A 23,657-nucleotide genomic window follows, 5' to 3' on the forward strand; every position below is an offset into this window, starting at 1 on the left:
ACACACCGGGCTTACACACACGCACGCACACACACACACACACGCTCGCCCTTCACTTTGAAATCAGTGCGCCTGGCTGCGTCGCAGGTTTCTCTCCTGAAGCCACGGCTAAAAATAGTGCGTCGATCGCCCCGCTGCCAGCCTTGCATCCTCCTGCTCAGCACTACTAATGGCAACAGAAAAGTTGATGCTTTTTCCCCCCCCTTTATACTTTTCTCCCTTGTTCTCCTCTATCACCCTCATGCTCTCTCTCTCTCTCTCTCTCTCTCTCTCTCTCTCTCTCTCTCTCTCTCTCTCTCCTGGGAGCGGGGTAGACAGTGTTCGGTGGAGGTGGTGATTGATCATGCCGTCTGCCGGGGTGGGCGGGCGGAGGAAAGGGGTCCCCAAGTCCCCTATCGGCCCTCCATTGTCTCTCCACCGCGAGGGCCGGACCCCCGGTGCCTTCTGCTGCCGGGCATTGGTCTGGGAGAGGGCTGGTGTGGGGGTGTGTGTGGGTGTGTGTGTGTGTGTGTGTGTTTGTGGGTGTGTGTGTGTGTGTGTGTGTGTGTGTGTGTGTGTGTGTGTGTGTGTGTGTGGGTGTGTGTGCTTGTATTATTATACTTGTGAGGGCCAAATGTCCCCGCAAGTATAGTAGAATTTGAGAAATAGACGATTGTGAGCAAAGTTTTACAAGGGTTTTTAGGTTAGGGTTATAGGTTCACAATTAGGAAAATATTTAGGTTGGGTTTAGGGTTCGGTTTAGGCATTTATAGTTTAGGTTGAACCCATTTAGACCGGGAACCCCTTTGCGTAACATTATTATGCATAACATTATTATTTTTTGAATCAGTTATGCCTGATTTATATTTAGCTGTACATCGGTGTCGCCCACCAAAACTATTTTTGGCTTTTAGGGTTAAAATGACAGAAGAATTGCTGCCCTAAAACAGAGGTCTTCAACAGGGGATCCGGACCCCTAGGGTGTCCTCAGAGTTACAGGGGGTCCACCAAAACTTTGTGTGAAAGGATTTTTTTTTTTTTTTACATTAACCACTTGAACCCTAGCATCCCTATCCTGAGGAGAACTTTAGCCAACAAATAGCCGAGCTTGTAGATCGGCTATTTTTGGCAAAGAGGTATAGGTGTAGAGGGGAAAAAAGAGCAGACCAAGTAAAAAAAAAAAGTTTAATCTGAAACACAATGTTATACAATATCTGCTTCAGCTCTCTCTCAGCTAGGGGGTCCTTGGCCTGAAAAACGTTGAAGACCCCCTGCACTAAAACATTGATGTCCTCATAAGTATAGTTTAAAAAAGATGGTGTGTGCATGCATGTGGGGGAGGGGAGGGAGGGGGGGGGCGGGGGGTGCATGGCGGGGATGGGGTGGTTTGGGACTATGGGAGAAATCTGACCTCATTCCCAGACAAGCATCCTATAGGTGGGGGGGAGAGAAGCCCAGTAGGTGGGTGTTGGGTGGTGCTGGGTGAGGGGTGGAGGTGGTGAATGGGTGTCGGGGGGGGGGGGGGGGGGGGGGTGGACCCTTCAGTCAACCTTTCGCTCACTGCAAGAACGCAGGTGCGCCTTCTCCTTAAAACATGTGAAAACATTCAACGTTGTTTTGCCAAGTGCAATATTCAAGTGCATGCGAATGGAGAGGGGGGGGGGGGGGGTGCGCTTCATGGTCGAAGAAGGGGCCCCTCCTCCTCCTCTGGGGTGTCTGGCCCCTAATAGCCTCTGACCTTTGACCCCACTGCATTGCAGAAGGGGCCGCCCCCCCCTAATTGTGAGCGAGATGGGTCTGTGTCTGCAGACGGAGAGAAAAGGGCGAGAGTGTGTTTTGCAGGCGACTTGGGGGGAGGGGCGGAGTGAGGGGAGGTGAAAGCCGGTGTCGGATAATTATAAAATGATTGGCTCCGTGTCAGGGGTCCCTGCTCCAGTCATGTTGACGTGGAGGGGAGAGGGGAGGGGCTTGGGTTTTTTAGTGTTGGGATTTTAACGATTGCCAGATTAACGGTCCGATTCCTTAACGGTTAACGATTCCTATGGGGGGGGGGGGTGGGGTGTTCCAAATGGACCCTTACACGTCTGTAACTCTGAGGGTGTTCAAATGGAACCAAATGGACCCTTACAGGTCTGTAACTCTGAGAGTTATGATAGTGTGATAAAAGACTGTTCCGGAAACGGTTCAATGTTGGATCCGTTTCCTCTGGTTTATACTTAAAATACATCGGATTTAGCAAGAGTGCTAATTTCCATCCTTAGTCCCCATACAGAAAACAAGCAACATTACAAAAAGCACATATAAACATTATAAAAGGGTACAAATGAATCACTTAATTCATTAATCACGATCGAGGGAGACGTTAGAAATAATGGTGATATTGATCTGAAGTCATATCGCCCACCCCTAGGTGAGATGAACTTGCATTAAGACAGTGGTGTATTCAACGTCATGCAGACATAATGTCCACTATATATAATCTACCCCACAATGTTGATAAAGATTAAGTTGTCTCCCACACAAAATATGACATGCTTTATAATACACTATGTGCAACCTAGCACTGAACGCTCATGAAAACATAATCTCCGCCTCCCGGCCTTCTTTCGGCCTGGCGGAGATTATGAAGGAATTCATGTTACCAAAATAAGGGTTGAAATTTGGAACGTGTTTCGCTCACCGGTAGTATAAGTGAGTATCTTTAGAGTATCTTTCCTTTTCGTTTGATAAGAGAGGAATTAATTATGCAAGGTTGAATTCATTCTTGCATATTAATTTGACATGTGCGAAAGAAATGGGTGAATTACCAGGATAATTGATGCAGTCACAGCATCCACTGGTTTCCGACGTTCCTGTAAGTCTGAGGAAATATAAAGCCATATGGTGAAGGGCGCAGGTTAGTGCGCACGGCATGTGTGTGTATGTGTGTGCATACACACGTAAAGTAAATCGTCTCTGTCGGGTGGAAAGTCCAAAACTGTTCAGGATGAAATTCAAAAGCATCAAAAGTAGCAGATCTACAAGCTCGAAACGCGCCGCGTTTCGAGCTTGTAGGTCTGCTACTTTTGATGTTTTTGTGTGACGCTGTAGTACGATCAAGTAGGTCGTTAATTTACGAAAAAAAGCAAAAAGGCAGTAAATCTGATCCAATAAAATGTAATTTTCTGCTCTTAATGGAACTGTTGTTTTAAAGAATTGTGAAGGTAGAGCAGCTCAGTGGAAGCCCATCTAACATCAGGGTCAGGACATTGCAATTTTAATTATTACATAAGAAAGTGGTTTTGCTAACTTTTTCATGTCAAGGAGTGACCCTGAATACAAAATGTAGGAACGTTGCGCCGTACAGGCGGACACACCCCTAGTATTGGATACTTGCGTTGCTTGTTGAGAGATATACTGCAGTTTTATAAGCATAAAGTTTGAGAGAAAAGTGTGAATTTTCTAGATAGAGAACTAGGTGGTTCTCGAACGTTTTAAAGGAGTAATTCACCTAAAAAAATCACCCCGGTAGGAGACTCAAATGCAGGTCATTTGAGTCTCCTACCGGAGAGACCGCCGGTCATCAAATTATTGGCTTAGGAATGCGATAAAAACAAAAACATGAATTCATCATGCTTCATGGGGTGTGTAATTGATAGAAAGTAAGTCATTTTTTTGCGCGAAATACTCCTTTAATTTCAATGAGAGTGTACAAACGGAACCAAAATGGTAAGGGTGGCAAACCACTTGAGAGCCATTGATCTCTAGGTAATGTAATATAACTTGACAGACTTCGACTGACTGAATTAATTCAATTACCTCGTCGCTCAGCTGATAATCAGCGGACAATGAGCCACTCTGACCTACTTACTTACTTACCAGGCAGACATTAAAGCGTGTTGCCCCTAGATTTCATCAGAATCAGCATCAATTTCATTGTAAGCATCACAGGTTCATAGGCGTAAAGAAGTGGGTGAAATGCGTTTTTTTGTGCAAAGCTCCAGAAAAGAAAAAGGGGGACAGAGAGAAGGGAGAGCAATGAGAACAAACATGGTTAAACAGGTCAACCGAAATATAACTGAGATATCTACTGTACATACAGTATATCGTTGGTGTCAGGCAGAAACCTCTTAATCTCCATATTTCAACTTTTTGTGTTTTTTCCTAAATGAACGCCCTATTTGATCATACAGCGACACAAAAGATTCAAAAGTAGTCGTTTCGAGCTTGCAGATCTGCTACTTTTGTATCTTTGGAGACTTGTATCTTTCCTCACTCATGGAGACTTGAATTCGTGGATATTTTTTGTCGCATTCCTAAGCCAATAATTTGATGACCAGCGGACCGGTAGGCAGCGGTTCCGGTGGGAGACACAAAGGAGACTCTTTGTGTCTCCTACCGGAACCGCTGCCTGTCATCAAATTATTGGCTTAGGAATGCGACAAAAAACAAAAAATATCCATGAATTCAAGTCTCCATGAGTGAAAAAAAAAAGTCATTTTGGGGGTGAACTATCCCTTTAAGCACGTGCGTGCCGTGCATGCGTACCGTGTGTACTTGTGCGTGTGCGTGGCTGGCTGGCTGGCTGGCTGGCTGATGACAATGCATGAAACTCACATTAGACTCAGGTCAGAGGAACCATGCACATGGGTTACTGTCTGCGTTTCGTGGATAAACCACTTTAACAGACAGAACTCTGCAAGCACAGGAAAGGTGTTATTATTATCATTATTATTAGTCTTATTACTTTTGTTAAGAATGTAACACAACGTCGGCAGGAGAGGAAGAGAGTGTCAAGGTGAAGCAGACGCTGGAAAGATGAATAAAAACGTAGCTTTGTTTCATGGGACCCGCACGCACGCTTGTGCCTGTGCGCGCACGCACACACGCTTTTTGCACTAACTCTGAAGCCGACAGGCCGGCATTTGGCATTTGGCCCTCACAAGTATACACACACGCACGCGCGCGCGCGCGCACACACACACACACACACACACACACACACACACACACACACACACACACACACACACACACACACACACACACACACACACACACACACAATGAAAGGCAGCCAGAGTTAGACAGAGCCTGAGGAGAAAGGCTTGTCAGTGTTGAATAATTCACGCCAGCAGTTTCACGACCAAACACAGCCGACCCAGCCTCACCTATCCCTGCACAAAGCTGCTTTTACTGTGTGTGTGTGTGTGTGTGTGTGTGTGTGTGTGTGTGTGCGTGTGCGTGCGCGCACTTTGTATGACTACTGTATATATGTGAGGCATCAAAATGTCCCCACTAGTAATGTAGAATTTTAGAAATCCTGGTCCTAACAAGAGAAATATGTATATATTTTTGTTTAAAAAGGTTTTGGGGAGTTCGGTTTCACAATTAGAAAAATATTCAGGTTAGGATTAGACATTTAGAGGATAGCTTTAGGCGTTGGAGTTATGCCTGATTTATAATTAGTTACTGTATGTATAATTCACACGTCGACATTATTTGGTGTGCAACTAAGTATAATAAAGCCTTTAGGTTTAGGGTTAAAAAATGTCAAATAAATAAATGTAATACATTTGAAATACATGTAAAATGTCATATGTAAAATTGTTATAACATTTGAATGTCATATGTACGTATATACATATACAGTAATACAAACGTGTATGTGTGCGACTGTGCGTGCGTACGTGCGTCTGTGTGTGTGTGTGCGCGTGTAAGGCATGCTGGCATTAAACTCACCAAGCGTCAACTGTATGGTTGTTAGAAGTGTGTTCTTAGCTAAAAAGCCCTCTCTCTGTCACTGGTCTGTGTATACGTGACAGAACCTGTCCCCGCAGAAGGGACAGCCATGACACCTGCTAATGACATTGGCTGTGTTTATATGTGTCACTGGAATACTGACTCATATCCTTGTTTTCATCTCATTTGGGATGTTCGGTGCTTTTCCATAGACCACAATGCCTAGTAGCAGTACGCAGTAAAATCATCAGTGTTCATTTAACTCTGAGAGGGTACAAAGTAAACATAACCAAATGGAGCCGTGTAGTTGGACCATCTGTAACGTTTGTACACTGACTCTCTGAGTTACAAATAGGTAAAGTAGCAGTATCTTGTCTTCTTTAGTATTACATTAAGAATACATTGCAAGAAGATGTTGCTCCCCAAAAAGGTGACAAAAACTAAAAGGCAATCATCTAAAAACAGTACATCCTTCACATTCTTGTCTTGTCTGTCTTTTGAATTTGTGATATAACAGAAATTCACAGAATACTACAAAACATGAAGTTTTTAGTTAATATACCCTCACAAAAACATGTAGTAATCCTGGTCACTAAACTTCTCCCCCATGACAGCCGGGGCGCCTGATGGAGGGGAAGGGAACTGGTTGGAATAACGTGTTCCTTCCACGCGCTACGTCCAACCAGGGAAACTCTCCCCTGTCAGGTGACAAGAAGGTCAGTTGGCTCTCATGCATTGAAGGAGGCATGAGCTCGGCCCTGGCCTCCCTAGGCTGGTGAGGGGAGTGTAGTGCCCAGGATCACTTAGAAAATTGGCACCGGGTGAAAAATAAGGGTTACAAAATCGTGGGATAAAAACTATAAAAAAAAAAAAAAAAAAGAGAAACAGGTCAGTGCTACAATGGAACCTGCTTAACGTTGCCATCTCTGTATTTTAACTTTTTGTGTTTTTTCATAAATTAACGCCCTACTTGATCATACTACAGCGTCACACAAAAGCATCTTTGAGCTTTTAGATCTGCTACTTTTGCTATTTTTGAATTTGAACCCTGAAAGGTAACGGTTTTGGACATTATGAGGTTTCCACCTGGACAGAGACGATGTAATAATATAACACACAGGCGTTGTTATGGAGAGATGCTAGGCACCCAAACCACTGAATGAGAAAAGCGTGTCTGTCCCCACAGAGAGGAGGAGGAGGGTGGGGATGCAACCTGCTAATGACATTTGGTGTGTTTACATGCAACACACACACACACACACAGTCTCTGGAACACTGACTCATGGCCTATAGTTAGCGTCTGATTTGGGATACGCTGTTTATGTGTGGACCCTTTGCACAATTTTTTTTTAGGATACCGTGTCCCTGTTTCTATGTGCCTACAGTACCAAAGTACCCATTGTCTAATCATCTTCCTTCTGCCGGTTGCAACTAGTGTTGTAAACCTTTTAGGATTTTAACGATTTTGTTTTTAACAGCCCGATTCCGTAACGGTTTCCTTTGACGATTCCTATAGGGGTGGTTCTGAATGGATCCTTACAAGTCTGTAACTCTGAGAGTGTACACATGGAACCAAATGTACTCTTACGGGTTCATTTGGTTCCATTTGTACACTCTCAGAGTCATGATAGAGTGAAACGGTAATAGTTTTTGCTTTTTGTTTTTGAAAGCCTTACACCCCTACACTGCAAAAGATTCAGTGTCAATTTAACTCAGAGATGCATACGGGTCCACACATGTGATGGAACCGATTACGGTTCCTTGATGTTGGATCCGGTTTCCTCCGGTCCCTCCCGTTCCGGATCCCAACCCTATAGTAGCAACCCAGCTACATGCTGGCTTCAGTGGTGATTGTCTTGAACCTTATTATGCCAATTAATTTCACAATTCCGCTCTGTGCTATTCAGCTCTTAACAATGCGCCCTCCCTTGAAATTCCATGCTCCTCCTGTCATTTTTGTCTTAACTCTGAGTAACCCAAGACTGAAACAGGATAACGTGTTAACATTTACTTCACCTTTTAGCCTATTGTGATTGTGAGTTCTAATTTCTTTCTCCCTCGACCCCAGTCCCACCGTCATTTCCGTTACCTTTATTAACCCCCTTTCAGTCTGGAAAAACTGAAACACACACACACACACACACACACACACACACACACACACACACACACACACACACACACACACACACACACACACACAAAATCATTTGGACAGTCTGACTTCCCAGTAAAGGGGGCAAACCTCTGGAAGATCTAAAATTGGAGACTGATTGCAATGTGTTTAACAGAGGCCTCAAATTACGGTTAAAATCTAATCAACAGTGCGCACATGAATATATTCGTTATTGGAATTGATTATGCTGCTTTTGTTTCACAAAATGTATTGTCTGCTTTTGATTATAATTATTTTGAGTGTTTGATTGGGTTTTAGATTAGTGTTTCTATTTAGAAAAAGGCTCCTGTGGACAGTTGTTGAAAATTAGCACGCGTCCTATAACACTCAAACAATGCGTCTGGTTTGTCCAATGCGATTGGCTCTATATGCACAGCAGCCATATTGTAAATCATTTGGGCCTATCTCTTACTTCCTTCACAGTTCTTACCAATTATACAAATTAAAGATCTGTTCCATTTAGTCTAGCACAGTGGTTCTCAAACCTTTTTCATTTCAAGGACCACCATAACTTTGAGAGTGTACAAATGGAACCAAATGGACCCGCAAGGGTCCATTTGGTTCCATTTGTACACTCTCAGAGTTACACACCCGTAAGGGGCCATTTGGAACCCCCTCAAGGAACCATGAGGGGTACATGGACCCCCACTTTGAGACCCACTGGTTTGACCAAAATGGAACAGAGCCTTCGTTAGTATCATTGGTGACACCTCTGAAGGAAGAATAAGGAAAAGGCCCAAATCTTGCCTTTTCCTTATTCTTCCCGTGTGTCTCGAGACCCCAGAATCAGCTGCTGGCTCGCTGCCCTGAGACGACACGCGCCATGGGTGGCCGAGGAGGAGAGGAGAGGAGAGGAGAGGGGAGGGAGTGGGAGGTCTGGAGGGGCAGAGGAGGAGGCAGACATTATGCATGTGAAGTGAGGAGAGCCTGAGCCCGTTATCATTTTCGCTTCGCTAAAAAGAGGCAGGGTTGACAGGAAGGACGAATGTGACTCACGTTGGTGGTGGCCAAGGACGCCGTGGCGTTGGGACTCGGGTGGCTGTGACGGTGGCAGCCACAGCCACATAGTGACAAGGCGACACTGTGTTTAGAGAAGGCGCTAAAACGACCTGGCCAACACCCATGCCAGTGTTATAGACTGGACAGCAAAACAAACAATGGTCATTTAACTGAGAAAATGGACCCGGATGCAGTCTAATTGAGGTGTAAAGGTTTACAAAAACTATGGATCACTGTACTGTACGTTATACTTTTTTTTTTTTTAATTTTTTATGTGAAATAGTGACTTACACAGTAAATTCCTTATAATGTTCCATTTGTAACTCTGAGAGAGTACAAATGGAACTATATTCTCGCAGAGATACCGACCCATATAGGTTCATTTGGTTCCTATCAAATAATTTAGCTGGGGACCCCCTGGAACACCCTTAACTCATTGAGTGCCCAAATTATTATTATCTATTTCTGGCCATTATGATTTTTATTTTTTTATTTTTTCAAAGTAAAAAAAAAATGCTTAGGAAGCGAGATACAGCCCTTTAAGTTATAAGTTAAACAAGGAGTGGATGGAGCTGCAAATCTTCAGATAATGATATCTTGTTTTTGCGTGTGTTTTTTTTCCTCTTTTTTTCAAAAACGCGTGAAACACGTTAATGGCACGTTGCACCATAGCGGTAAAACACGTGAAACACGTTAATGGCACGTTGCACCATAGCGGTAAAACACGTGAAACACATTAATGGCACTCAATGAGTTAAGGACCCCTGGGGGGTCCCCGGACCCCAGGTTGAGAAGCAGTGGTTTATATCATCGGTTCTCAAAGTGGGGTCCGCGGCCAAATACATATCAATTTGGGGGTCCTTGACCCAAAAAACGTTTGAGAACTAGTGGTTTCTATGACAGTGAAGTGTCTGGGTGAGGTGGCATGATGCTGTGACACCACAGTCACATGGCTGGGACGACACAAAGGAAAATGTTAACAAGTGGAAAACAGGAGCTGTGAAGTTCACTTCCACACAGACATCTGCGTGTCGCATCTACTTCAGTCTGAGTTGAGACTCTCAGCGGGTTAGGTGTTTTTTCTTTTCTTTTCTGTCTATTCCTGTCGCTCTGGTAGAGCTTTGTGGTGTTCTTTTAAAGCAAAGTATGTATAAAATGCATAGCATTAATAATGATAATGATGAACTCATACAACACCTTGCATACAATATTTACATAAAAAAATAGGGCAATGTGATATGGACAAAATCAATCACAATATACACCTCTATCAATATCGTGATGATAATATTATACTGTGATGAAGATGTCATTTTTATTTATGTATTTACTTTACTAAAATAGCAGCAAAATCACAGGGCTGTTATAGATATATAAGCTTATAGATCGGCAAGCTTATAGATTGGAAACTTTGAAAATGTTTAGTACAAAGTGCAAAATAGGCCTTAACTGCTTAAAGCAAGCAAAGACAACACTTATGTTATATCACAATATCACAGTATGATATCCTTAATCCCAGATGATGTCTAGTTTCATATCACGATATACAGTATATCGCCCGGCCTTAATGGAAAGCATATATAAAGTACTGCTTCCCAGCTTCAGAACACTGCATTTTCTATCCTAAACCAATCAAGTGTATGTGCTGCGTGCACAGTTGATGAAAGTGTTGTTTGTGTAGCTTTGTGTCAGGACTTTGCATGAAGGAAGATGATTGCTCCCTGGGGCCGGGGGGGGGGGGGGGGGGGGGGGGTATTTCTACATACGGTTGTGTGGGTCAGATGCACTCAAGCTTGAGAGCAGTGCTGACTGCACTTAGCGGGCCTTGGACATTAAGGTGTCCAAGACTTTTAAAAAAGGAAAAAAGCTGAATGTGAAAAGAGGTTTTGTCTGTGTCCTTGCCTCCCATAGAGTAGAGGAGAGGAGAGGAGAGATTGAGGAGAGGAGAGATTGAGGAGACGAGAGAGTGAGGAGAGGGGGAGGAGAGATTGAGGGAGAGGAGAGATTGAGGAGAGGAGAGGGAAGGAGAGTGTTTAGGAGACTAGGGGACAGTGACTTTAAACAAAAAGACCTCTGAATGCTTTTACTCTTTACTCTAGTCAAGGGTCGGACGTCGCTATGACGACCAGCTCTGTTGAAGGGGTACTACAGTATATCTGCAAAAACAGTACCTGGTAGCAAAACAACAGAGTAGTTGAGCCGCTAGCATGCAGTGGAGAAGAGCCGGGGGGGTGTGTGCGAGTGTGCGAGTGTGCGTGTGCGTGTGCGTGTGTGTGTGCGTGTGTGTGTGTGTGTGTGTGTGTGTGTGTGTGTGTGCGTGTGCGTGGAGGGGACCTCCAGGCTCGCTGCCCTGGAGTTCTGGGCTTCTCTCCAGGACAGGAAGTTCCCCCTAGTGATGTTGTTGTACAAACTGCCCTACCTCTCTCTCTCTCTCTCTGTGTCCCTCCCTCCCTCCTCCCTCTCACCATACTTCCATTGTCATTTCCCCCCACACACCCTATCTATCCCTAACCTTATACCCTACATGTCTAGCCTGCATTGAACCCTTATTCCAACCTTACCCCTAAACCTTAATAGCCTAACTTAATCCTAACCCTAGTTGTAACCACTTAAAGCGGCACTGTATGTGACGTTTCTTTAATGAGTACAATGTCATTTTTTTCCAACCTGTATGGTAGAGTATGTATATAACTTATACCAGGGTTCTTCAGCGTTTTTCAGGTCAAGGACCCCCTAGCTGAGAGAGTACACATTGTATAAATTGTGTTTCAGATTAAACCTTTTCATAGATTTTATAGATAGCTTCATAGACTTGTGTAGCATTGAGTTGGATTCATGTGTACTTTCAGACAGTTAACCACTTAAACCCTCAATACTTAGAAACATTTGTACTTGGTCTGCCCCCCCCCTCCAACACCTTTTGCCGAATATAGCTGATCTACAAGCTCACAACGCCACGCAGCGTGAGGCGTTGTGAGCTTGTAGACCTGCTATTTTCGGCTAATGTTCCCCTCAGAATAGGGATGCTAGGGTTCAAGAGGTTATGTCGCAATGTGTCACGCTGTGTGAGCTTGTAGAGCAGCTTTTCTGTGAGATCAGGTTGAACATGAACGTAGCATCACACACACACACGCACACGCACGCACACGCACACGCACACACGTACGCGCACGCACGCACGCACGCACGCGCGCGCGCACACACACACACACACACACACACACACACACACACACACACACACACACACACACACACAGGCGCGCACACAAGGTCTCGCTCCGTGCCAGACAGTAGACGGTAGCAGCGTTCAGATATCCCAGCTCACCGTGGGAGACTGGTCACAGCTGACAGCATGTCAATGTCACCTCTCTCTCCACAGTCATGTCCCTGCTCGCTCGCCCCCGACGTCAACCCTGACAGACCTTAAACCTTTACACGCACGCACACATGCACGCGCACACACACACACACACACACACACACACACACACACACACACACACACACACACACACACACACACACACACACACACACACGTACGCACATTGTATTACTACACTTGTGAGGACATCAACATTTCAGGATAGCATTGAGAATCGCAGAACATTTGCTGAAACAATACCAGCTCTACAAGTTCACAACGCGTTGCAGCGTGCTGTGAGCTTGTGGATCGGCTATTTTCCGGTGCACAACCCCAGCATGCAAAGTATAAATCAGGCAAAAACTCCAGCCCCCAACCCCCTAAATCTAACCTCTAAATGCTTAATCCCAACCTGAATCGTGTCCTAATTGTATAAGCCTTTTTTTTAACCATAAAAACCGCAATGTATCTTGTAAGGACCAGGAGAATTGTCCTCATAATGTCTGTTTCTCGCATTCTACTGTACTTGTGGGGATATTTGGCCCACAAGTACAGTAACACATTGGTTCTCAAAGTGGGGTCCGGGGACCCGCAGCGGTCCTTGAGGGGTACCAGGGGGTCCCCAGCAAAAGTAGTTAATGTAGCTTCACACTCATTTTAAACACTTTAAAAATAATAGCAGTTCTACAAGAGATTGTACATCTGCTATTTTTGAGATTTTTTGAATATATTTTTTTGTTTTAATTAGAAACTTCCGGGGGTTCCTTGGCACGAAACATTTTCAGATGGGGGTCCGCGGCCAAATACATATCAATTTGGGGGTCCTTGGTACGAAAAAGTTTGAGAACCACTGCAGTAACACACACACACACACACACACACACACACACACACACACACACACACACACACACACACACACACACACACACACACACACACACACACACACACACACACACAGGTTTTATGAATCCCTCAGCCACCACTCTGTGAGGAAGGCAGAAGTAGTGTAGCGTAGGACTTTTATTGCTCATGTGGCGGTTAGTTTCTTCGCTGCTATTATTCATCCGTCCGTCCGTCAGACATGTGAAGATGAAGTCTACGGACTGCAGTTCCCTCTGCATCAATCCACCAGACGTACAATTGCATTTGCAGAGCTGCGCGTGCGTGTGCGTGTGCGTGTGCGTGTGTGTGTGTGTGTGTGTGTGTGTGTGTGTGTGTGTACTTGGACATTGTGAGACAGTTTTCCTGGTCCTCAACAAGAGAGACAGTTGTTTTATGGTTATGAAAAAGATTTTCACAGTTAGGTTTGCAAATAGGAAAAATGTTATTTTTTTAATATCCAACGTATAAATGGATAAAGTGGTTAAAATTACTTCATTTTTGCCGGGGACCCCCCTTGAACCCCCTCAAGGACCCCCACTTTGAGAACCACTGGTATAGAGATAAGTTGTTTAAAAATGACGTTTTTTTCATTTTTGGGGGTAAAATTGCATTCATGGCCCGGACCTCTGGCGTAGTGGTCCGGTGCACCTAGGCTACTAATGCAGTCTGACAGCGTGTCGCAGGTTCGACTCCCGATCCCGATGACCTTTTGCTGCATGTTACTCCCCATCTCTCTCTCCCCATTTCCTGTCAGACTACTCTATTAAAAAATACAGTAAAAAATATCTTTACAAAAAAATTTGCATTCATGAGATCAGCTGTCCGTAAAATGTCGACGTCCCCACAAGAATATTAATACAAACCTGTGTGTGTGTGTGTGCGTGTGCGCGCTGCCTGGACCTGCTGTTCCTGCCGAGCAGCAGAGAGAGAGAGAGAGAGACCCAGGGAGTTGTGTTGGCCGGGGCAGAGAGAGAGGCTTGTTATGTAGAAAACCAGATGTGGAGGGATGTTTCCTCCTTGTCACGTGGTGGTGGTCTCTCTCTCTCTCTGCTCGGGCGGCCCCCACAGCACAGCTTCCACACATGTCAGTAGTACAGTAGCCCCGGCGCTGACAGCACATCAGCCAGCTCCCAGCTGCTCTGCCTAAACCCCCCCACACACACACACACACCCCCCTTTCCTCCCTCTCTCTCTCTCTCTCTCTCTCTCTCTCTCTCTCTCTCTCTCTCTCTCTCTCTCTCTCTCTCTCTCTCTCTCTCTCTCTCTCTCTCTCTCTCTCTCTCTCTCTCTCTCTGGGAAAGCGAGGCTTAAAGTCCAGCCACGGTTAACTTGTAAACCTCGCCCCGGCTTAACTCCATGCACAGTCACACACCGTTCTCGCAACGTCTCTGTGAGGTCATGGAGTTTTGTCGAGTTTCCTCTTACATCATTGGTTCTCAAAAGAACCCAGGGCTCCTTTGGGGGGGGGGTACCAGGGGGTCCCCAGCAAAATTACTTAATATAGCGTTACAATTGTTGTAACCACTATTATTTAATACTTTGGGGGTCCTTGATATGAAAAAGTTTGAGAAGCGCATGGTTTCAACCTGGCGGCCCTATTTCGGGCATGTCATTATAGGTAAAAATATATGTTTTTTTTTATCTAAAACAAAAATAAAAGACAAAATATTTTCAGACATTTCCGAAAATAGCAGATGGACAAGGTCACGACGCATTGCATCGCGACTCATTGTGAGCCTTGTGGATCGGCCTCTAGTATAGCCAAGGGCTTAAGTGGTTAACTCCGATTACCATAAGCTAGCTAAGCACACAGTCAGTACAGTGTCCACAGCTGCATTGTGCGTACGGAAGCATCACAACTCTCAAGCCAGAATTCCTCAAAAGCACATCAATGCTATAATAGTACAGCAGTTGGCAAAAGCTCTCTAGTGCAGTGGTTCTCAAATATTCTTGGCTCAGGGCACCCTTGTAAATAACCTTTTTCATCCACGGCATCCCATTGTTACTTTATAGCACCTTACATTGATGTTATGTTACGGTACGTAAATATGTAAATCTTTCCCCCTAAGATACAGTACGCCATGAGGAAAGCTTGAGAGAATATCCGTTTCCATTAGGGCAGATTGAAAATAACTTTATACTAGACCCCAGCATTCCTATTCTGGGGGGAATATTCGACAGAAAAATCAGATGTGCTATTTTTGACGAGGAGATTTGGTGTAGCACGAAAAAGAGCCCACAAAATACAGTCATAGTCAGGTCCGTTTTACTATGTATAGAGGGTCTAAGTGGTTACACTGAAGGCAGCAGATCTACAAGCTCAAAACGCGGCACGAATCGACGCACTTTGAGCTTGTGGATCCGCTACTTTTGACGCATTCGTGCGGCGCTGTAGCACGATCAATTAGGGCCGCGATATGATTCATAAAGACGTTGAAAGCATCGGGAGACAAATTGAGAAGCAGTGGATTTAATCAGGGGATCATTGGGGCGGTAGGTTTAAAGCCGTTAGAGATGCGAATCAACACAATGGCCCTCCAGTCCTTTTTTAACTGGCTTTTAGTGGTCGGTTCGGGGCCGTGTCCGCCGAGCATGCTTGACATTCCGCAGAGAGCCGGCTTGATGTAAAAGGCCTTATTTAGTCCAGCTGAGATGAATTTGGTAGGGGGGCGTCTTATTTTAATGACATTTTCGAGGATCAAACATGGCTCGGGCCTGGCCCCAAATGAAAGGCCCTCATTGAGAAGCGGCCCCGTAATCAGATCGCCTTAACGGCGCAGGCGGCGAGGCAATTGGCTCTTTGTAGGTGCCACAAGATGAGGCCCGTCGCGGCCGGAGCGGCAGCGGCTCATAACATCCCTGTTTATCGCGATGTCAATTCACATTAGTTTTTATTTTCATCCCTGCCGAGTGTTTGAGGAGGTTCTCTCTCCACACGCACACACGCACGCACACTCTCTCTCTCTCTCGTTCTCACTCTCGCTCTAGCTCTACTGTAGCTCGCTTACTTTTCACAGGTTTTTTTACAGGCATAGCCGGGCCGGTATTTTCCGAGGACCAGGGCCTCGTTTTCCAAAGTGAATTAATGAACAGACAGAGCCGCTATTGGTTTGCAGTGTGGCTTCATTTTCTCCTCGCTCCGGTAGAACGTGTGCTTGTACAGTAGGGAACAGAAAGCAGAATGAGTGCTACAGTAGTTCTGTAGGAAACTGACAACTTTCAGCAGCAGAGATGAACACCATACTGCTACAACGTTTAGCCTAGCATGTTGTGTGGCGATAACCACGAACGCTGCACACACCAGAGAGCTTGCTGTACATTCACTTTTATTCTTATATTAGGTGTATTATATTTATTAAGATATTAGAGCAGGTAAATCATTTATACCTACTATGAGCGAGGAGCATCTATCTCTCACAACTTGTTATGTCTTCATCAAGACAGAAGTAATTGACAATATTGATGGATTTTCAAAGCTTAATTTGTAGGCTTGGTGTACATTTTGTGAAATATTTAGGTCTTCTCGATTTGATTTTGTTATGATTTTGTTTGGTTAAACACTTTTGTTACTGTTTGTTGTTACAGCTACGTGGCGCTGTTTTCCTATTACATAACAGCCGAGGCTTTCTTCTTGCCCTGGCTGGATATTATGGAAATAAATTGGCTTTCAGAATTTACATGCACACTGTACAGTATTGTTGTGGTTTGTTTGATTCCTCCACAAGAGATAAAAAAGATCTGAAATTTTGAGGTGAAACAAGGACATTGTCATTGTTGTGACATGTTTAGTCTCTCACGCTGTGACACATTTCCTCGGAGACGCACATTGACCACAATATTGTTTTTCTCTCTCTGTGTGTGTTTTGCAGGATCTGCGTAAGCAGGTAGCTCCGTTGCTAAAGGGCTTCCAAGCAGAGGTGAGTAGAAAGAAAACTCAAAACACTTTTTCTTTAATGTTTTATCTGTTTTAAATGCCCTGGATTCATGAACTCTTCACCTACACCACAATTACAGAAAGCACTTTCAAAACCTACACTTACAGTAGTACAGTATGAATACAATAAAATATTTAACATTTCACACACTTTACACTGCTTGTACCTGTAGTGACAAACAAACCCTCTCGATTCAATGAAACACAAACAACTGTTTCTACTTCCGAGAGAGCCAGAGAGAGGAGCAGTGAACACTCTCACACATGCATGCTATAATGGGGGGCTGGGGGGTGAATGAAGGAGGTGGCCATTTTGTTTTTATGTTTATCCCCGCTGAGACGACAGCCACCCCCTCCCCTCCTTCCACACACCTCATAAACCTCGACATGTGCTGTCTGGGACCCGGGCTCCCTGCCTCCCTGAGTCCACGTTAACTGTCTCTGCGTCTGGAGGAAGCCCTTCCTCTTCCCTCGGCCGGCAGTGTTGCCGGGTGTTGCGAGAGAAACAAGCAACCGGGTCTATGAAAAGAGCCCAAAAAGAAGCGACTAACACTAACACATGAGCACTTTAAACCTATATATGTGGGCTATTTGAAAATAGCCGATCTACAAGCTTGTAGATCTGCTATTTTCAAAAAAATCGTGGGGAAAAAGTGCAAAATTGGAAATATTTGGTACGGGGATTTATTGGCACACAATATTTTTAGATGGGGCGGTCCGCAGACAAATACATATTAATTTGGGGGGTCCTTGACATGAAAATGGTTGAGAACCACAGGTTCTACACTTTAGAACCAAGCCCCCAAAAAAACGCAACCCGCATAAGCGACTTAACCGAAAAACGAGCCCAAAGTCGCTTATAATAAGCAGACCTGGCAACACTGCAGCCTCCCCCTCTCTCCTTCTCTCTTTCTCTCTCTCAGGGGGACTCCATTATTTGTGTCCTTTCATGAGGCTCAGTTGCTCACAGCCATGTTTAAATTGCATCCCTTGGAAAGAGAGAGAGAGAGAGAGAGAGGGAGAGAGAGAGAAACTAGCGAGTCAAAAAGTGCTTGCTGAAGCAGACTGCTCTCCCCTCACGGCCATGTGTCACCACATGATGCAAAGGCTGCTTTCAACAGACCACTAAAGTGTGTCGTCATTTCTGCCGGGCCAAATAAGGGGATTTACTGTACGATCCAAGCCTTGTTTCAGCCTAATGGGAAAGAATAGGGATGTGAAAAGAGTGCTTTTTGAACGACCATCTTAACGCTTATGGACTATTTTGCTTTGGATTATTCTATTCTATAGCTTATTTATTGCATCTGTTGCCTAGCAGAGTATTGTAATCGCTGCCATGTTCTGTTTGTTTGTCATTTTGGTTCTTTTCGGATGAAAGTGCGGTCAGGGTACCTTACAGGGGTTCAAAATTGAACCTGTGATGTGTGTTTTTGTGTTATCCATTTAGCCTAAAATTTAGGCTAAATTAACGGCACAAGGTACAGTCAGACATTTAATGTCTGACTGTACCTTGTGCCGTTAACATTTCTGACTAATAAAGTATTCAATCAATCAATGGCATGGCTCTATGAGGCTAACTGTCTATAAGAGTGTGTGTGTGTGTGTGTGTGTGTGTGTGTGTGTGTGTGTGTGTGTGTGTGTGTGTGTGTGTGTGTGTGTGTGCGTGTGCGTGCGCGTGCGCATTTTCTTCTTTCATAATGCGTGCGTGTGCAGTCCTAATCTCGCAAACCACTAGACCGATCAGTGACAAATCTCTTGTGTTTGGGTCAAGGTTGAGCCCCTATGCTTATACTGTACATAGCATGTGCATAGCAGGTGTAGCATCTCTCTGTGAGTGCATGTGTAGTTCATTTCTCTGTAGTTGTTGTTGGTTGGGGTGGTGGGATTTGACGTTGAATCTAGCTTGCCTCGTTGTGTGTCACTGCTTTCTGCACACGTGTGTACGACGACGATGACACCAGTGACCCCGCTTTGACCGGAGAGTGATGATGATGATGCAACACCAACGCAACAACACCATGTGTCATTTTTTGTTTGATTCCGCCCACTTTTGAAACACAGACAGACTGATGAAACACTGGTTGACCCCGGTGAATATTTGTGATGATGAGACTGCAGGGAAACAGGATGTCGGACTTCCCAACGTTCTTTCATAATGTTTGGGTTTCTGGGAAGGTGGGGGGTGGAGGGGGGGGGGGGGGGGGGTAGGTTACAGCCAACTAAGCCCCATTCAGACAATCAGGAGAAGATGTGTGTGTGCATGTGTGTTAAAGGGGTTCTTCTGTGCATGAACCGCTGATGATTGTAATGGGTTTTTTACCCTGTAGTTTTTCAGTACTCTGATTGACCTTCGATGATGATGATGGTGGGCTCTTAAGGGCTTGGTGCTGGGGGGGGGGGGACGCCTAGGATGACTGGGTTTAACATTCCTGTCCCTGACCGATGTGTGCTGACAGGCCAGGGCTAGCCATGGGCAGGAGCAGCCTTAAAGTCCCTGTACACATGTCCCATGGTGTGGTTAACATGCTCCGAAAAAATCAATCATCTCTATGCTTAATAAATGTATTCACATGTCAAATATTATAACATCTTTGCCCTCATTTATTATTCCATACGTTATGAATTACTAACCAGCTCAGTGACCTTGTGGTTAGAGTGTCTGGCTTGAGACTTGGGAGGCCGGGGTTCGATTCCCCGGCCGGGTCATGTACCAAAGGCTATATTTAAAAAAAGGGCAATGCGTCCCTGCCTCTCTGCATCAAAGGTTGGATTGGTGGTCTAAGTCCCTGCGACATTCTAGTGTCATGTCCAGGGGGTGTACTTGTACATCAAGCTGCCTCACAACAGTAACAGGAGACAGGCTCCTGCCCTATGGGCCAACAGGGCTCGGCGATGCTATGAATTACACATTAGCTTGATGCTCCAGAATGTGGCTAATCCACAGAGAACACATCCACCAAACGCACCATGACAGAAAACAAGCTCTGTCACCTCATTGACGGCAGCCACGGCGGTGCTGGGTTATGAGGGAGCGCTTGCTTTGTGTCACTGAGCATCTAGTCTGCGTCTTGCATCAGAGCTGTTTTCAGTGAGTACGCGTCTGAAAACCAGATTTTCAGTTTTGACGATAGTTCACCCCCAAAATCCATTTTTAGCGGTGCCAACCGCTCTACACTTGACTTTGTCTCTGTGTCCGTCCGTATGAGCACGGGATGAGCACGGCAAAGAAGAAACACATACAAACACACGCACACACACACACACACACACACACACACACACACACACACACACGGACTTGGAGATTGCCTATGCCATCTCTCCTCTCATTGGCCACACGTGCCACTGCTTATCAAAGAGGGGTCCAGGGACCCCCAGCGTATGTTATGTCTGTCCGCCCGTATGAGCACTGGATGAGCACGGGATTTTAAACAGCTATAACTCCAGTGTACAGCATGCCACCAAGTCCAAATTTGGTATGTGGACTTAGACCACCAATAGGGACGAGCATGAATTGCTGAAGTTATCAAAGAGGGGTCCAGGGACCCCCAGCGTATGTTATGTCCATCCGCCCGTATGAGCACAGGATGAGCACGGGATTTTAAACAGCTATAACTCCAGTTTGCAGCATGCCACCAAGTCCACATTTGGTATGTGGACTTAGACCACCAATAGGGACGAGCATTAACTGCTGAAGCCCCGCCCCAGGGTTCCAGGGACCCCCAGCGTATGTTATGTCCATCCGCCCGTATGAGCACAGGATGAGCACGGGATTTTAAACAGCTATAAGTCCAGTTTGCAGCATGCCACCAAGTCCACATTTGGTATGTGGACTTAGACCACCAATAAGGACGAGCATTAACTGCTGAAGCCCCGCCCCAGGGTTCCAGGGACCCCCAGCGTATGTTATGTCCGTCCGCCCGTATGAGCACGGGATGAGCACGGGATTTTACACAGCTATAACTCCAGTTTGCAGCATGCCACCAAGTCCACATTTGGTATGTGGACTTAGACCACCAATAGGGACGAGCATGAATTGCTGAAGCCCCGCCCCCTCTGTCTTCCCATTGGCTGGCCTTTAAACAGCCATAACTCAAGTTCGCAGCATGCTACGGAGTACAAATTTTGTACATGGACTAAAACCACCAATAGGGACGAACTGTAATTACTTAAGCCCCGCCCCCTCTGTCTGCCCATTGGCTGGGCTTTAAACAGCCATTATTCCAGTTTGCAGCATGCTACCAAGTACACATTTGGTAAGTGGACTCAGACGACCAATAGGGACGAACTGAAATGAGTTAAGCCCCGCCCCAAAGGCACCGCTTCCTTCACACAGGGTGTGATTTTTTTCTCCTATCAATTAGTCACCCCATGGAGACTTGAATGAATGGATATTTTTTTGTTTTTGTCGCATTCCTAAGCCAATAATTTGATGACCGGCAGCGGTTCCTGTAGGAGACACGAAGAGTCTCCTTTGCGTCTGCTACCGGAACCGCTGCCTACACCGGTCCGCTGCAGGGACATTTTTTGGGTGAACTATCCCTTTAACGAGATAATGCACAACTCAAGAAACTACTAGGATTTTCTTAACTCGTTAAAACGGGGAAAGCACCTGTGTCATTTTAGATTCTAGCGTTGGCTACTCAAAAATAGCAGATATACAAGCTCACAGTGCGTCACTTCGCTCGTACTGTACATCTGCTATTTTTGAGTGCGAGAACTACTGCTTTGTAGAATCGGCCTCAGGTCTTCAATGGGGTTTTAAGTAAGCTTCAGTAAGACATACAAATAAAAACATGATTTTTAGGGGAGTGGGTCTTTTATCATTTTTGTGTTCCTGTGAAGGAGACCGGGCCCAAAGCGCCACGCTGTGCCGCTCTGGGTTGAGTCTGGGTACCGAGGCGGTGATTTAGGAGACTCTTAATGCTAATAATACAGGCTGTGTGAGGCTGGAGGCAGCCAGGCATGTCAGGAGGGAGAGAGCTGCATCCCTGGCGCCAGCTCCCTAATTCCTCCTCCTTTTCAAGTGCCACTTGCAGCAGTAAATAAAGGCTTTAATGGAGAGCATCTAAACAGACCCAGTCTACCCTTCCTCCCAGCACACTGCAAAATCCCAGAATGTCGATATAACCCTGAAAGTGTAAAAAAGGAAAAAAACGGACCCTTAAAGGTCTATCTCTCTCTACACTGGGGAAACTCCACGTTTTGCAGTGCAGCCTCGGTGCTGTGCTGCCTCTCTATGAAGGCAGTGGTTTTCAACCCTTTTCATATCAAGGTCCATTATTTATTGGGCATTTGAGCCACGGACCACCATTTGATGAGATTTAGACTCCCAGACCCAAAACTAAGATTTTGTCCACAGTTCCATGCTGTATTGATGGTATCAATAGGAGAGACAACCGTCAAATGTTGATCAAAATAGCAATTTTACATTCTCTAATTGTGTTACTTCTTGTGAATGAAGTAATGCAGATGTTTAGCAATAATTTAACAGCTAATAATGTAACTGAGAGCGTAAAGAGTTAAAGATCTAATAAGGGTCCATTTGGTTACCAATGTCTCTCCATTTAGCTGGGGACCACCTGGAACCCCCTCAAGGACCACGACTGGTGGTCCCCGGATCACTGGTTGAGAACCACTGCTCTATAGGGTGGAATTTGCTGGGGGGGCATTTGATATCCCCCCATGGTCATTCATTTTTATGGCCGGTGGGGATGTATTTTATCCTTGCTTCTGGTCAGACTGAAATGTAGACTGTCTGCATCATGTGTCTGATATTTATGTTTGATAATATCACAATTTAATTAAACATTTTTTTTACCCACATTAAAGTAGCACTATGCAACTTTTGTTTAAAGGCATTGTAGGGAGTTCAGACATAATCAAAGAAAAAAACTGTTGTCAAACACCGCCCCTCCAGCAGTTATTTTCCCCGACCACCAGGGGGTGACGCAGGGCGGACTTTTTAAATGAGTCATGCCCAAAATAGGTTGCCTTATGCGGATACAATTCGCGGAAATGCCCGACCCTACGGTTCTCTGAATTTATATTTTTAAATAGGCTCTTTCATGATAAATTGACCACATATATGAAGCTAAACAACTAAATTCTATCCAAACGATTTTTTAAAAGTAAATTATGTGCCTCAAAAAAGAAGTTTGAGAGCGTTTTAAAACCGAAAGTAAAAAGTTGATACGGGCACGGACGCGCACGGACACGCACATGCGTGCGTTAATTTACGACCCGGACATAAACAACATGAATATAAACAGAAGGGAAAATACGGATTTCAGACAGAGGACTGTGTTTCAATGAAGGAAAACACCCCAGCATCATTATATAGTGGCTGATAGAGGGGAGAAAATGCAAAAAATATATATATACATATTTTTTAAATTTAGGCTTAATGTTCCCTACAATGCCTTTAAGAAAATCTGTATGGTAGAGTCAATACAATATAACTTATTCAATTGGGGTGGTTGTATTTGGTCTCCCTTCCTCTTCTATTGAGACGTTTAGATCGTGTCAAAGGTCATGTCTCACCTAGACACAGGATCTGACACGAATTTTGACCTGATAGTCTAATATTCAAT

At 45.0% G+C, this 23,657-nt stretch overlaps 1 protein-coding gene across 5 annotated transcripts in view; it reads left to right on the top strand.

The window, feature by feature from the left end:
- cux1a (cut-like homeobox 1a) overlaps positions 1-23,657 on the top strand; it is a 263,240-nt gene that overhangs the window by 110,319 nt on the left and 129,264 nt on the right. For all 5 annotated transcript variants that reach the window (XM_084075026.1, XM_084075025.1, XM_084075027.1 and 2 more), the window contains exon 3: positions 17,000-17,047. In XM_084075026.1, coding sequence (XP_083931152.1) covers positions 17,000-17,047 — 48 coding nt within the window. The remainder of the gene's footprint in view (positions 1-16,999; positions 17,048-23,657) is intronic.

Source organism: Gymnoscopelus microlampas (assembly GCF_963454915.1).
Source record: "Gymnoscopelus microlampas genome assembly, chromosome: 12".
NCBI lineage: Eukaryota > Metazoa > Chordata > Actinopteri > Myctophiformes > Myctophidae > Gymnoscopelus > Gymnoscopelus microlampas.